At 39.2% G+C, this 16,178-nt stretch overlaps 1 protein-coding gene across 2 annotated transcripts in view; it reads right to left on the bottom strand.

Annotated features, from left to right (window-relative positions):
* Positions 1 to 7,703: 7,703 nt before the first annotated feature.
* The window catches only part of LOC114847770 (NALCN channel auxiliary factor 1), a 46,563-nt gene continuing 38,088 nt past the window's right edge, over positions 7,704 to 16,178 (bottom strand). Inside the window, exons 2-3 of one of the 2 annotated variants that reach the window (XM_029137804.3) lie at positions 14,062 to 14,233; positions 7,704 to 12,278 (exon numbers count right to left, since the gene is read on the bottom strand). In XM_029137804.3, the coding sequence (XP_028993637.1) occupies positions 11,977 to 12,278; positions 14,062 to 14,233 (474 nt within the window). In that variant the 3' untranslated portion in view covers positions 7,704 to 11,976. The remainder of the gene's footprint in view (positions 12,279 to 14,061; positions 14,234 to 16,178) is intronic. The other variant, XM_055504769.1, reaches the window with a different exon arrangement.

Here is a 16,178-nt window from a genome sequence, read left to right as displayed (position 1 = left end):
AGATCATCATGAAGTGATTATAAAATGACATTTATGCAGGAAAGTTCAGAAGAGTTTTAGGAAAAGAGCAGACTGAATACTCCCAGTATACTACTAGAACCTAGACAACAACCTGGCAGTGATCCAGTGAACAGGTGGAACTGGTGGATTTGAATAGAGACTTGGATAATGGGAAACCTGGAACATCTGTGTGAGTAGGCATAGCAGGACAGATGACTGGCATAGGAGAGGAAGTCTCGGGGCATTTGGTTGCTAAGTGACAAAAGGCAAGGATGTGAAAATTGGTCCTAAGAAATTGGAGTCGGCTAAAGACCAAGGCATGAATCCTAATCATTACACTATTACCTGCAGCCTCTGTGTACAAAGGGGGGGTTTATGTACAAACGTAACAATGTGGCTTCATGTAATCAAAAACAGGTCATACATTTTGTAACCATTCACTAGAAGTACAGAACTGTCAAACCTAATATTATACAGTATTCAGTAATTGCTTTCAAATGTATAAAGGCCTTTGGCAGAGTGCCGCCATACCTGGTGACATCAGGTAATATCACTTTACTGATGACCCATGTATGTACCACTGGGTAATGTCAATAAAATATCAAAACATCACAAATGCCAGTTTTTTTCTCCCTTCCAAAGTGATGTATTGGTAGAACAGCAAAGGAACCCAATCGGCTTGATTGAACTAAACTTGAGTGCTTTGATCTTTCTGGAATTCTGGAGATCTTCCACTTTCTCCAAATCAAATTTCCGTTGTATAAAATAGCTGCATCACAACAATTCCCTTGATTCTAGGGACACAAGCAAAGCAGAATAACCAGGTTTATGGCATCTTTCTCCCATTGTGATGCCATTGTATTTGTTTAGTGTCTGGGTAATGTAAGGAAGTTTTGGTTTACAATTTGATTGTTAGGATTAAAGGAAAACCTCGCAGAATTTCAATGGTGGTTGACCAAAGTATTTAAGAATGAAGGGACACTCAGATTCCTCCATATTGTTTATGCAGAGAAATTATCATTTGGCTTAAAACAAAAGATTGCTAAACAACTTAGAAACGATATATTTATTCAAACACATTGTCAAAATATAATCTTTTGTTAAAAATGTAAAGCAATTTCTGAACGTTAGTCTGTAAACCTGAAGGAGTAACACTGTAAACGCACAGGTAGGTCCAATCAGCTGCAGCTCGGGAGATTTGTCACACTCTATTCTGTGTGTTGTAGGATATGACCATATTCAACACACATTGTAGCACTGCCATTTTCTCTGTTTTCTCTGGACATAGACCTACAACGTTTAACGTTTTTGTACATTTTAGCTGATAAAATGTACAATTTCTATAACACAACTTGCTTTTCAGCAGTGAAGTATCGCTTTATGTGACCACACACACGTTCAAGTGACACTATTAAACCTCAAAATGAAACAGTTACAAAACATGCTTTAACAAGAATCTTTTATTCATCCTTTTAGCTCTTTCACCCACTTCTGATTTGATACTGAATAAGTTTTATTACAAGGACTTATCATAATAGGCTGCCATCATGCAGTTGTCAGTACTGACATTGTGCAATGTTAATGGTGTTGTATTTTATGTTTTCTCATTTTTATTACATGATTATGCTTCAGAAAGATTATTAGAAAAAACTTTTCTTCCTATGACGAGACCTATCACGAGATTGAAGCACTAAAGCAAATAAGGCTTTTGGTTTAGTGACAGATTTGGTTTGTGAGTGGCTTGATCTACAGTAAATAAGTTTGGAGGTTGCTGTCAGGGTTGAATGCATGTGTTTATTATTTCAAGGTTAAAAGAAACAACACAGATTATGGTGGCATCCTATTTTAAATTTGTTCCACAGCTATAACATCCTTCCTACATGACTTTGTCACCTTCTCCTTTGTTCTCTCATTATTACTATTTGAATTTTGAACATATGAACGTCATTCACATGCCTTACACAGCTGTCACAGAACAATAGAGTTCAGTGATGTGTTCTACAATAGATGGATAAAAGATCTATCTACATTGACTATGAGCTGTTTGTGGGGGAGGACAGTTTTACCAAATTTTGTTCATGTTTAGAATGTTGTTCTCTGTATTGCCTTTTTAAAAACTATTATCACTTTTTAGTATTCATGTTGATTTCCTAATGAATAATGTGTGTAGTTTGTTTTTCCACTAACCACTCACAATAGAGCTTTCTTCATGCAAACATCTTGACTTGTCATTATAGATTATAGGTTGTCAGGGTTAAGATTTCTGTCTACGTTTTACAAAAACAAAAGACATTACTTTTTTTTTCAGCACGACGGAGACAGTCATGTGAGTCTTACTGTGAACGCTTGTGGTCTATTTATTGTAGACACAGTCATCCCATCACCAGCCAGTGGCTGATGCCTGTGGCAGATGGCATTAGAAACAGATGTTATCAGTCAGGGTTCAGCTCCATTTAGGTCTAATCACTGGTGCTCTGTGTGACCTGTGTGTGTGTGTGTGTGTGCGTGTGCGCGTGCGCTGCACGTGCGATTCTGTAACTTAACAGAAGTTAGTTCATGACTGCTGAGGATATTTTGATTGGTCTTCACTATTTAAAATGACTAAGGGTTAAGACTTAGTTCCGTGGTTAAGGTTAGAGTTAGGCCTTTAGACTTACAGGACTTTATTTGTAATCAGCCTGATTGTAATGGATGGGAAATGTCATGTCATATCAGTTAGTGTCTGTATGGTGAATATATACAGTGTAAGTATGGATAAATGTGTGTGTGAAAGAGAGACAGACACTAAAAATGGTGTGTGTGTGTGTGTGTGTGTGTGTGTGTGTGTGTGTGTGTGTGTGTGTGTGTGTGTGTGTGTGTGTGTGTGTGTGTGTGTGTGTGTGTGTGTGTGTGTGTGTTCTTGCATCCAGGATTAGTGGGTTCTAAAAGTCATCCCAAAGCAGGAAGATACACAGATGACAATATTTTACCCCATTACACACTAACTCTTGAATCATCCTCCCATCTGTGTGACCCGTGAGCGCAAGCTTCTGTGCTAGTCCAACCGCAGCATAACCGTAATCACAAACCTTAATGCAGCTGGGCATCGATCTAAAAACCTTTTATTAGAGATCGCCATAGCAAGACAAGTCAAGTTCTCACGTCTCTGTTAATTTGTGACCTACATACAGTATGACAGGAAGCATAGTGTATTAGTACTGGAACTGGACACATTTTTTTGTTCCAGCTTTGAAGACTTAACTCATCATAATCATTGATTCCAGCTCAACAGAATGAAATTTACATGTTAAAAACTGCCCATGTAAATTATCCATTAGGGTGGATGTCTGTCCTTGGTCTTGTGTCCAAACAAAGTAGGGTGGAGGAGGACCTGAAAGCAGTGGCAATCATCTTATCTGTACAATCTCATCTCTGCTTAAAGAATGCTGTACATTTCAGACCAAAAATTACTCAAAATGGAAATGCATTTTATGTTTTATGTTCAGTGCCTGTGTTTGGGTGACCCATCTTCAAGATGAGTCCATAAGATGCTCTTACTGCACGTAAGAGCCTCAGACTAGCCCTTTGAATTGCTACCATGGTGATGGGGTGATGCGAATAATGGGTGACACCCAGTGGTGTGCGTGCGTGTGTGCTTGCGTTCCCAGATGCGTTTTGTGGTTGCACAAAAAGATATGTTTTTGTAAATGTTTTGCAGTTTAGTTTTGTTCAAATAGTGATGGCAGTGTACACTGCTGATTTAATGCATCTGCATATTGCCAATTTCTGAATACTGGCTCCTATCAGCTGGAGGCTTACCCGTGAATGCAGCACATCATATCTATGATGTATTGACTATTCATCAGTAGAGTCCAGGAAATAATATGCTGGCTTATTAATAAAGCCACTGTCTCTCATGGCGTCTGTCATCTCTTGGTAATGTCATCAAATTAACCAAACTATCCAGTTATGAAACACATTTCCAGCCCAGTTTAGTTTATGCATGATAACAAATGGGTGAGGAGAATATACGTACTGTAGGGTTGGATTGAACATAGAAGAATAGCCTAATGTAAATGCTTCTGTAGTCACAGTAAAAAGGAAACTTTGTTGTATACACAGTCTTGTAAAGATAAATAGAGGGTGTCAGTTTTTTTATTTCAATATGTTGTTTGTCCACAATGTGTGTCATCATGTGCATCTGTGTAAGCTCATGTGCGTTCCCTTTTCTTCTCAAAGCACATAAGCATTTGGACTGTGGTCGTCCTCTTTTGCTCTACAGTACCCGACGTGTTTCTGATTATAAGACATAACACAGACATGCACTGTAGAAAACACCATCCATTCTTGCATCGTCTTTGAAGCTTTGTTTCGGCAAGCCGGTGGGAAATGCAGACCTGTTAACAGATATTATGTAGTACCAAGGGAATGTTAAATAAGATACTATGGACTTAGTCTAAACTTTGGTAATATGTCATCATCAATATTGTTTTGCTGATTTTCGCAATCAAGTAGGAGTTAGAGATGTAACTTAGAGATCCACGGTCCACTCGTCCATTAGTTTTTCCACCTAATACTGTATGTCACTTCATTTTAGGTGTGAAGTGGAATCAACCCATTTGTTCTCAGGCTGTTGAAGCCATTTGGACAAGTTGTGAAATGTTTTCCCCCAAACAGTAAGTAGCTGAGATGCCACAATTTGACATAACGCAAAACCATTCTAGGTTTGGATTCTGCTGCCAACCTGTGGCCCTGCTGGCAATATGCTACATGTACGTTTAGGGAATGCATATGTAACTAGGGTGAAACAATTTAAAAGTTCATTCTTCTCATTATTTCTCCATATGTAAAAAGATGTGAGGCTGTGGCGGGTGTGAATCCAGCCACCCTAGAAGTGTGAGGAATCCACACAGATTGTGTTTAACTATTAAAGCATGAGCAAGGAGTGCTTCTGCTTAGCAACCATCTACACCGGCTGTGTGATTCATGCCCTGTAATCTGCCCTTTAGGAACTCAATCAGCTCAGAACTAGATGTAAACATTTACACAATTTCTCCAATGCTTTGAACTGCGTGTTTGAAAAGAGGCAGCTGATCTTAATGTCAAAATTCCTTAGTGCAGCATCTTAGGCTAACCTCTTAGATTATTTTGTGGTGATGAATTAATTTATTAATGTAGCAGCCTGGGGTGGCTTTGCTGATTGGATGGGCCTCACCAGTAACTGAGGGGCAATAAGAATCACTTAGTTACTCTGTAATTGGGCTCTGGTTGTAACTGACTCTGGTCCACAATGCTACTTATGCTGTTGTAAGTAACTTTTACAATTAATTGCACAACTCTGACCATCTCACCAACTATGCTCAAGCAGCTGTTTAATTATGCTTCGTCCATTAAGGCCTTAACAGAGACCAAAACTGGTGATTGTAGATTTTTAAACAGTGAATCACAATAAATAGATTTGCATTTTTTTTCTGTGTCAAAACTGATGAATGACACTAGTCTGTCTGATGTGTTTCCGCTGAGGCAGATCATCTCCTTAAATCCCTGTAGTCCTAATGTCGCCTTCCTCCCCTCCCTCTTGTTATAAAACCTGAACACACAGTACACACACACACACTGATGAAAAAAACAAGTGGGAAAAGCTGGAGGATGTGCCAGGGACTTGGCTTAAAAACTGTTACGAGGGGCTGTTACATAAGGACTTCAGAAGCTTTAACTTTGTGAAATATTAAAACAGACTGACATTTCTAATTTCTTCTCTAAGGAGACACTTATACAAAAACATATGCAGATGTGGTGAAAGACTGAATTGAAGCTATCCTGCTTTGTTTGTTAATGCTGCCACTCCTGCCCTCTATGTCGTACCTGCAAAGCTCCCTGCAGAACTGACACATGTCCGATCAGCCCACGAACGATCATCAGCCTGCAACAGCTGGAAAAAGTAAAGAAAACACGAGCCAAGATCAGCCCTTCTAGGTTCAGTGGTACCACTTCCCACACAGAACTATGTCAGTTTGATTAAAAAGTACTTTCAATCTTAATTTACAGCAGAAGCACACGTTTTAAGATGTTTTTCCTTCATGCAGCTGTAAACAGGTGATAGATACTGCAAAATAACTTCTTCCCAATATTTATAAAGACAGATAAGTTTTTTTGAATAATTTCTTTTTAACCCTAAATACTGACCTCTGATGGTGAGTAAGAGTATGAATGTAAGTTTTACTCTAATAATAAGCCAACTACATAATCACACTATAGTACTATGATAGTGGATGATGCAGTATTTTGCATTTTACTAGTGTTCTTTACATTCTATCAGATGTGATAATATTAATGCCAACATTATAAAAAAAATCCCTAAACCTAAAAACACATGGCCTTTAAACACCCACGCTCACACACTTTGTGGTCTGAATGACAGGTGGAATATTGGATGCTGACTATTGGCGGGCTAGCTGAGGATTAGTCAGCTGAGCACTTCATCCCCCCAACAAGCTGAAATAGAAATGAGGACTTAATCCGAGGTGCAAGGGCCAATGGCACAGAGCGGAAGCTGAAAGAGAATATACAATTTGCTATTGCACTTTCAGTTTTATAATCCACCGTTACAATAGCAGTGAATTTTTGAGCTGGCTATAGATCCAAACTACCAGTGCAAAAAAAGCTCACGCAGCATATCTCACTGACCCACAGTGGCTTAATCCAAACAACATATTAGATGGTCTACTAAATATACATCAGAGTATGAATAGAAGACTTTTGTTATTGAGTTTCACATAATATGCTGCGAATTCAGGTAAGCCAGCAGCTTCCTCCATGATTCAGCTGAATAACTGTATGTATCGTGTCATTAAAGTATAATGGGTCAGTGTGTATCTGCTTGACCTCACTGCCACAACTGGGTCTTGCTCAGCAGTTTCATAATATATGACTGATGGATATAAAGTCCTGTGGCCTAACTCTCACCTCAAAGACAGGGTGTTTATTGAAACAGAGTGGTAAATATTTAATGGCATAAATACTTAAATACGGCTGATGCTTTATATTATTATTGGTATGTGAACATACATTACCTGGACTATCTAGAAATTTAGTCATTTATTGTAGCTTGCATTCCCAGTAATGTACCAATAGTGCCATCTCTCTCTTTTATGTGGAACCACACGCTAAGTTTAGTTTGATATTATACTAAACAAAAACCTCAGTCTCTGGTGGCCTTTTTTTGGTACTGAACACAAGCATTGCAGTTTTTTTTCTCTCAGCTTTTCAGTTACTGAACGAGTATGTGAGAAGGGAGCTTTCTCATGTTTTCATAATGTCTTATAGCGATACCACAAACTCGAAGAGTATTACAATAGTTATTAACATTTTTATATTATAGATGTAAATCATTTTTGACAATTTGTCATCTTTGTTATCCACCAGTATGTTTCATTAGGGATTTTTCAAGCTGCTGTCAGCATCAGCAAAGAAAATATGCCGGTAAAAACAATATTCTATGATTGCAGCTTCTGTCATCATCATAGTCTGTACAGAGGAAGTGGAAACTGCCTGTTCTACAGTAGTAACAGATAAAGATACAGATGAAGTCAGATACACATTTTATACAATATATACTGTGTATACACTAATATACTGTAAATCTTAATTTTTTTGCTGCACCATTATTGCTTTTACCTTGTTCAGAATAACAGCACATCATACAAAGACAAGAGAGAAACAGATTATATGTCTGTATTTTATTTAATCAGAACACAATTTGAATCATTGTAGCAGTAGTTTTCATACTTTTTGAAAAGATCATGACTTGTGAGACTGTTTTATAAATCATTTCATCAAAGTCGTTTGTAAAAAAATTAAAGAAGTTACTTGAACTAAAGCATCTATAATATTACAATATACTGGTAGTATAATAGTAATCATAATAATTATAACTTTTATGATACTATATGCCTTTGAACCCTCTTTTATTTCTATATCATAAATCTTTCTCCTTCTCACGCACACAGAACCACAACCTTCACAATAAGGTTGCGAAGCTGAGGACAAGTCTATTGGTTAATTCTCACCACATTCTCTTTTAACATCAGTGATTTCAGACGCTGAAAATACAAAAGGAATTAGATAAGAAGATAAAAACAGCATGACATCAACTCAAAATGCACATGAAAACATGGACGTAAAGACATACAGTGTTCAGCATACCAGGGAACATATTTACAACCAAAAAGGGAATGTTTCTGCATAGATCCACAGGATAGAGAACAGAACTATTGTGAAAACAAAGAGGCTGAAAAGGAGTGAGACAGGAAAATATTTGTGTACATAACATTTGGTGGCAGGTGCACAGGGGTCAGGGCATAGTCTATAAGTGCAGGGGCGGAACACAAAATGTTTTTGTAGGTCGGTGTGTTATAGAACGTGACAGACCATACCCTACGACTGCTACAGACCATTGTCAGGGAGCTAGACTGAATCTACTGTGTAGGACCCTACAAATGTCTTCTTGGTATAATGCAGTAAACAACAGACAAACCAGAACACACAAATTCATAAAATAAAATCTACAGCAGAGTAATTGTTGCGTGCATGCCTGCATTACCAAAAAAAGTCAAATCAGTGATTTACGTTAACTCTAATTCTATTATTGTTTGGAAGAAATCTTGCACGCGCACACACACGTCTGATGCTGCAAATGTGTCTGAAGAGATGAGAAGAACACACACGTGCACAGCATTTACACCCATGCAACCACGGTGAGGATGCGTTACTGCGTGTAAAGCAGACATGGCCTCTGCATGACGTTTGAATGCAGTTTTTGTTGTATGAACATGTCCAACAGTTGGTTTGTGATGGATGTGACATCACAGCACTACTGCTGTCATGATGCGCAGAATGGTTTCACCTGTCTTCAATAGATTACTCGCTGTGGTGATGAGGCTTTTATGGCACCTTTCTATGACAGACCCTGTTCCCCTCCTGTTTCCTGCTGAAAAGCTGTGTCGTGTCAGATATGGAGCAGATATGTTACTCGTTTCAAGGCTTGATTTGGCACCAGGTTAACATGTCTGTCCACTTCAGTAACCGTGGGTTCTTTTCATCATTCTCGACATCTTTCACCACCTTTCAGACACCAGCTGAGGATGTGTTCTGTAAGACATGTTCAGGAAAAACATAGCTCTGTCTGTTTTGAGTTCGGGTTGGTTACACATTGTGCAGTAAATTGATTTCATAACATACTACGTGCAGCTTTAGGGCAGCAGTGCGACTACTACCCACAATCCCTTGTGGGTCTAAAGACAGTGTAGGTTAGCCACACCTGTCCTGCAGGGCCCAAGGTCACTGCAACATGAATGAGCTCTGCAGAGGAGACAGCACTAGTGACAAAGACAAACACACATCCCCGCATATGCATGCACACAGATGTACACACACATGTCTTATCCACACACACATAAACATTGCTTTATCTTTCAGAACCCAGCTTTCCTGATTCCTGTGTATCTGTGTAGGTCTTCAGCAGCAGTAACAATATAAAAGAATACAAATATCTCCATCTACTGGTGGCCAATAGTATAGCAGCATGTTTCTACCTCTGAATGTGGTCCAAGACGGGCATGGGTGTGTTGTGCTGAATGACAATGAGTGGTTCTGTATTTAATGCAAGCATAAGTGGTAACATTGGGTCTAAGTGGCATCAGTGTCAAAGTAAAACAAATATACATCAATGAAGTGGATAATGCAGTGATTTAAATCCTCATATAAGCTGTGTAGTAAAATTCTTGACATCATATTGATTTGGACATCTCATTTAAGTAATCAACATACTCAGAGTGGAAAAAAATGCATTCAGCAACATCTGTCTGTCTTCGAATAGCTCATGTCACAGCTGTGTTCATTAAAAAGACACAAAGTAAAAACTAAAGAAGTCAGCCCTTAAAGTCACACCGCTTCCTTTCCTGTCGTACGCTGGTTAACGTTTTGAAGAAAAAACATAATGTCAGCTGACTTAGATGATTATCGGGTTTTACTATTAGTGCTGTACCAAACGATGTCATGTCTTTATCTCTGAATTTGTTTCTGTAACAGCCACTCAAGCGTTCAAAAACATGAGCCATGTTTGTAACCTTTGTCTGCTTGTATCTGAGGATGTAGATGGTAATGTTTGTACTGTATATCTTAATAAGCCCTTTACTTGATGAGAGATTAGTTTCATGTTCTGAGGAAAAAAGTACAAGACATGCTACAGGAGCTGATTTCGGAGCAGATGTGCTGTTTATGCTTATTTAGTGGGGCTGAGGACAATTAACAAAAGAGGCCGTCATAAATTGTAAAAAGCCTTCACATGCAGTTAATGAGGATAGATTACACATTTTGATTAAAAGAAGAAACGGATCAACATTTCAACACCAACAAATCATATTTGTTTTGGATTTAGATTCTTACTGCATACTATAGGTATTGATTGCCAGAGAATGCCATATATCTATTGAATTTAACATGATTTCATGTTAATCGTTACCAAATGGACATTTCAGTTTACTGTAAAGGTAGCTCTAAAGGTAGTATCCAGTCTTAGATCTGTTTCCTGGAATCAAAAAAGCCTGAAGTCATTAAAATAGTTTAGGTTCAGGCACAAACAGTATATTGATTTATTTTTTTTGCAACAAATTCTGTTGCAATAAACTTGTATATTACTAACCACAATCATTAACAAAAGAACCTCTTGTGTGGTCATTGTGTTGACTGGATACTACCTTTTAATACACATAAAATAGGATAAACCTCTACAGCAGGAGCAACGGTGATAAATGTGCTGATTGTGTCGAACATTTCCAGAGTCGGTTAACTTTGCTGACCCATGTGGCTGAAACATGACCAGAATCTGAACTGGGTCAAAAGAACTGTCATGTGAATTAAAAAAAGTGGTAAATGAACAGAATATATTGATCAACACAAAGTACTGTACCATGTGGTAACCCAAACCATTATTTGCCAATGTCTATAAAATGTCCTTATTTGTGTCCTGCTTCTGTTTATCTAGAAATGAGTGAAACCTTCTGATAAGCATCAATATTATTCTAAAAATAACTATGGTAACCTGAATTTTGTGTGTCTTCCATCTTATCGTTTTTTGTTTCATTTGATGAAACATTCATTTGGTGACACTCCACAAATGATTTGTTCCCCTGATGTCCTACGCAGTACAGGCAGGTGTTAGCTTGTTTTTGATGCAAATTGTAGAGCTTGTAACTTTGTAAAGGTTATTGTATTATCTCGCAAAACGATGAGAGAAATCCATAAACCTGTGCGAAACAACAACCAGAGCCCCATTGAAAGCCCAGTGAATTTCAAGCCAGCACAGCAAAGCTAAGCGACATCTGGTAGCGTGGGGGGGGCATCAGTCTGTTATTTAGACTTTTAGGGTACATGTCTGCAACATGCATTCTCTGACACGCACACACACACGCACACACACACACACACGCACGCACACACGCAAACTTGCGGCTAATAATTTTTTAACACATCGTCTATCTTATTTAGAGATCGCATTTTCGTCCTGTATGAGAGACCAAGAAACAAAGACAAAGGATGAACATTAGAGAGAGAATATGATTATGTTATTTCATAGTCAGCCAGTGCAACAGAAACCAATAATTGGAACACAGTGTAAAAAAGCGTAGTGAGAGAAACTCAGCCATGAGGAAGCCGACCTTCCCACTCAACAAAGGCTGTGGCATTGTCCCCTTTTACTACCCAAGGGCCTAGTTCCGCCCCTTGCTGTGTCTGTTTCATCGAATATTCGTTTTGATTGATTTGTGTGTCTTTTATCTCAAATGATCCTGCATTTCCTTTTTGTCAGAAAGTGTTGCAGAATGTCCACAGGCACACAGCTCCAGCCGTTCACACCACTGTGGCTGTATTTTTCCACATTGGTTGCCATGGTGAGGGAATCCCCCACCCTGACGGTCTCGCCTCCCCCTGGAAGCTCTATCACTCCTCATTGGCGGGGCTCTCCTCCAGAGACGTGATGACGGGGAGGCCCAGTCCTGTTGCATTGTAGGATGCAGTGAGACTGGCAACAGTGTGTAGGAGGACGAGTACCAGCAGGCAAAGTTTGAGCCGGCTGTTACATAGTCTGCAGGCTGCCGAGGAGCTGAGAGAGGTACGGTGCTGGCATGGTGGGTGAGTTCTTTTTAGGGTCCCCCGGGAACGGTTGTCCACTTTCAAGTCCCACCGCACATCGCAGCACTCTGCATTGGGATCCACACCTGATGGATAGTCCTGCAGCAGCCCTGAGGATTGTTGAGATGGCAGGAATAATGATAATGATGATGAAGATGATGACGATGATGAAGATATAAACCATTAGCTCACAACACACTTCAAAATATGCTAATTACTTTGAGAATTGAAAAACATTATATATAATATAAATTCCGCAGAGTCCAGTGAGAATGAGCTCATTCTCAGCTTTAAAAAGGACCTGCATGCAATCAAGAAATGTTGTGCGAATGCAGAAAACACTGCAAGTCAGGGCAAATCTAAGCTGGCTTCACAAGACAAAATCAGGTTTCCAGAGGCATAAAAACTGATGATGTGCTAGAAATTAAAAGAAGACTAACAGTGCGTTAGTCAGTATTACCACTAATACAACATTACAATATGTGTAAATGCAAAATAAATGAGCAAACTCATCTATTTTAAATCTTCCCTTTTTGCATTTTTGAGAAACCTTAACTCGAAGAACAGTTTAAAAATGCTTGCAAGTAGCAACCAAAGCAATTTGCATCTTAAAGTACTGCATCAACAGAGGGGTTGAAACAACAAACAGAGGACTGACACACTGTCAGACTTCTACTGAGATTATGAGTGGGAAGGGGGGTCGTTATGGAGCCTGCATGCATGCTAATACTGTGTGTGGTGTGAACCTAGGAGAAGTGTGTGCCCACTCAACAGTCTGACTGTTAACCAAGAACAACCCTACAATTATTCAATATATATTGTAATATTCCTGTAATATTTCTGATATAAGCTGCATTTGGAGTGATCACAATTATTTAATCTTGTTATCAAAATACAGACATGCAGATGTTGAATATGCAGAAATAACAGACACAGTCTAAAGAACTGACATGCTGCTGCCATCTTATTCAAACACTTAATCAAGTCAAGAGCCGATTCCATAGTATATGGATATACTATATACTATATATATATATACTATATATAGTATATGTTCATTCTAAATATATAAAAATCCTCTCTGTTGTGACGCAGTGTTAAAATGTTACAATATTCTAGGTGTTGTACAAAATTATGGCATTTTATGAGACTTGATAACAATAACGTGTCTGGAAGTATTAATTATTATTATTATTATAAATAGCAAACCAAACAATGAAAATGAAGTTCTTGCCTTTCTGTGAGGCTTATCAAAACCACCAGAGGGCAGCATCCAAGTGTCTTAAGTGTGGGCAAAAATCTCCTCATAGTCATATCGTGGGGGACTCGCCTCACGGGCTTGTGGACGTGAAAATTGAATCCTAACGAGGTTCAGTTTTCATGTAGGATTCCTATTTGTGTGTGTTTTTGACTGTGTTTGGAGCTGGAGGTAAACACTGACACTGGCCCACAGTGTCGCCTGCTCAGTACAGGCCAAGCACACAGCACCACAGTACTGCTACGGTGCACCACTCTGCAGCTGATTCTTTGTGCCATGAGCAATTAGTAACAATTAGCTGTTAATGACTATCACCCCGTTAGGCTGCTGATTAACAAACTTCCTGTAACTATAAAATCACCAGTGACTCTTCAGTCTCTACTGTATGTGCCGATTAGGCTTTAGCTCAATGTGTAGAAAGTGCATGTTAGAGAAAAAGCTAGGATTTAGGGAAGTAATGCTCTTCATGTAAATAAATAAACAAAAACAAAATAATCAACAAAGCGCTTTAGTGTCTACTGCTTGAGTTGCATCACTATTGGAAACAGCTACATGTACTGTGCTTACAGTTTTCTAGTTTGTAAAAAGAATAAAATAGTAATACAAGATGAAAAGTCTGTTGATCTATGTGGTACCTGTGCATATAAAACTGGGGCTGCCTCCATGGATGAGATCATCATTGTCGGGCAGGATGAAGGGGCACCGCTGCTGCACCTCCAGGCAGTACTGACCACAGGGGATTCGCTTGCTGCAGTGCATCTGGGTGGTCTGGAAGTACTGAGAACACAGCCAGGGCTTATAAACCGTCTAGGTGAGGAAACAGAGACATGGAGGGAGAGAGGATGGTAATGAGTTAGTGGTGACTCTCATATGTACTGTACATGTATTGCCCGTGACAGCGTGAAAGCTGCAGCGCTGTCACAGCAGATTAAATAAGCAGCATGACTGTTGCTGGGCAGTCCTCACTCAGTATCAGCTGACCCGCTCTTCACTAGTGTTACAGTGCAGTAACTATTCTTGTTTATTGCTCCTGCAGCTCATTAGTTTATGCTTTGTAGTGACACTAACGTGCATTTAGGAGCTAAAATGCTGACTCTGTGCTTAAGTGTTTAACTAAATGTTTGCATTTTTTAATTTTGTAAGGGATTTTTTTGTTACGTGATGAGGTCATTCCTTATTGTGTGGTGTTATCACCTGCAGCAATTAGCCAGTATCTCCTGTGAACTACTCCAGGGAGTGCGAGACAAGTTAGCACCTGTTGTGAGCCAGTCATCGAGGCCTAAAACACACCTTCCCTCACGTCACTCCTCAGTGTAAGATACTGTAGATACTCAGATATACTAGTGACACGTGTGTGCGCTCACCATGAAGATGCTACCACATATATTTTCCTCTAAAATGAAAGACATACACTTCAATAAACCTTAAAGTTTAGTTTAGATGAAAAAATTATAAAATATGTACAGTAAGATGGAAAAGCCAAAGCAATCACAAATGTAGTGCATCAACACATCACACTTAATATGTTTCAAAACAGTAGCAGCTGCGTTACATCATCTGTGCTGCACATTATAGACAGAAGGTGCACACACAAAGGCTCAGCAAACATTCACAGATACTGTACAGTAAACGACTGTGTGCTAATAATTAGATTTGCAGCAGATGAGTAAGTTGGTTCCAGAGGACACACATGCACACAAACACTGCCCTTCTCTCTAATTTGCTCTAATGATGTAAATGTCACACATGAAATTGGGGTCACGTGACCTTATGTCGCATCTTGTACACAAATTACTAACGCACTGTTTGCACATCCATGTGTTTGCTTGTGCTTAAGTATGTGTGACGTTTGGGCGTGTAGCTGTCAGCATTATGCAACGTGTTCTGGTGTTTATCAGATATTTACACTGCCCACCGACAGTCGGAAGACAATGTTAGAGTCGAGGTCTGTTGAAGTACATAGAAAAAAAACAAAAAAAACAAACACCGTGCCCCATGAGCCTGCCTCAGCCATAAGTCTTGTGTAGACCCGGGACTTGTAATTTATCATCCTGCTGACGAATTCCACAGAGGGAGAAAGTGGCTGACAGTGGAGAGGAACAGGGACGTGTCATCATTGAGATAGTGCTAGGATGGACCTTTGCCTTCATTTTTATAACTCTTTATCTGCTGTGTTCGATTACCTCCCTTGTGGAAAGAGTAAAATAGTGCTTCCTCCTTAATCACACACTCAGCAAGTTCCATGTCAGCCAGCTGGCTCTCAAATGTCCATTCTCCTTGGGCTGCCTCCGTTTGCTTCATTTTTTACACCTCACTTCTGTTGTTTTATTGTAATTCCTGTCATTGTGTCCAAGCCTGAGAGGAAGACATCATCCCAATGCAGGCTGTGTGGTTTAGACTGTAAACACTCAAAACCACCAACTCAATAATAACAAATAAGTCTTGCTGTCGTGTAAGATTTTACTTCAGTTGATGATTTGTCATGCACAGTTTTCAGCTCTCACTCCCTAATTTGCTGGTACAGCTCTTCTAAATTATACTTACAATAGCTCATATATCAACTGTATAATGTATATAATTATATACCTAAAAACACTGCTATGCTTACTTGCCACTGGGTTGCTTGCCTGTTGGTGAGCTGCAAAGTTGAGGCTCAGCTGTCTCGTGGATTGGATTATTTCATTACGATTAGGCTGTTAAGGCTGTAATTGATGGAGAGCCTTTCCCTGCCCTGTAGTATTGGTTTTAAGTG

Source organism: Betta splendens, chromosome 21 (assembly GCF_900634795.4).
Source record: "Betta splendens chromosome 21, fBetSpl5.4, whole genome shotgun sequence".
In the NCBI taxonomy this organism is placed as follows: domain Eukaryota; kingdom Metazoa; phylum Chordata; class Actinopteri; order Anabantiformes; family Osphronemidae; genus Betta; species Betta splendens.
The sequence above is the reverse complement of the archived record's forward strand: the minus strand, read 5'-3'. Positions and strand labels throughout refer to the sequence as shown.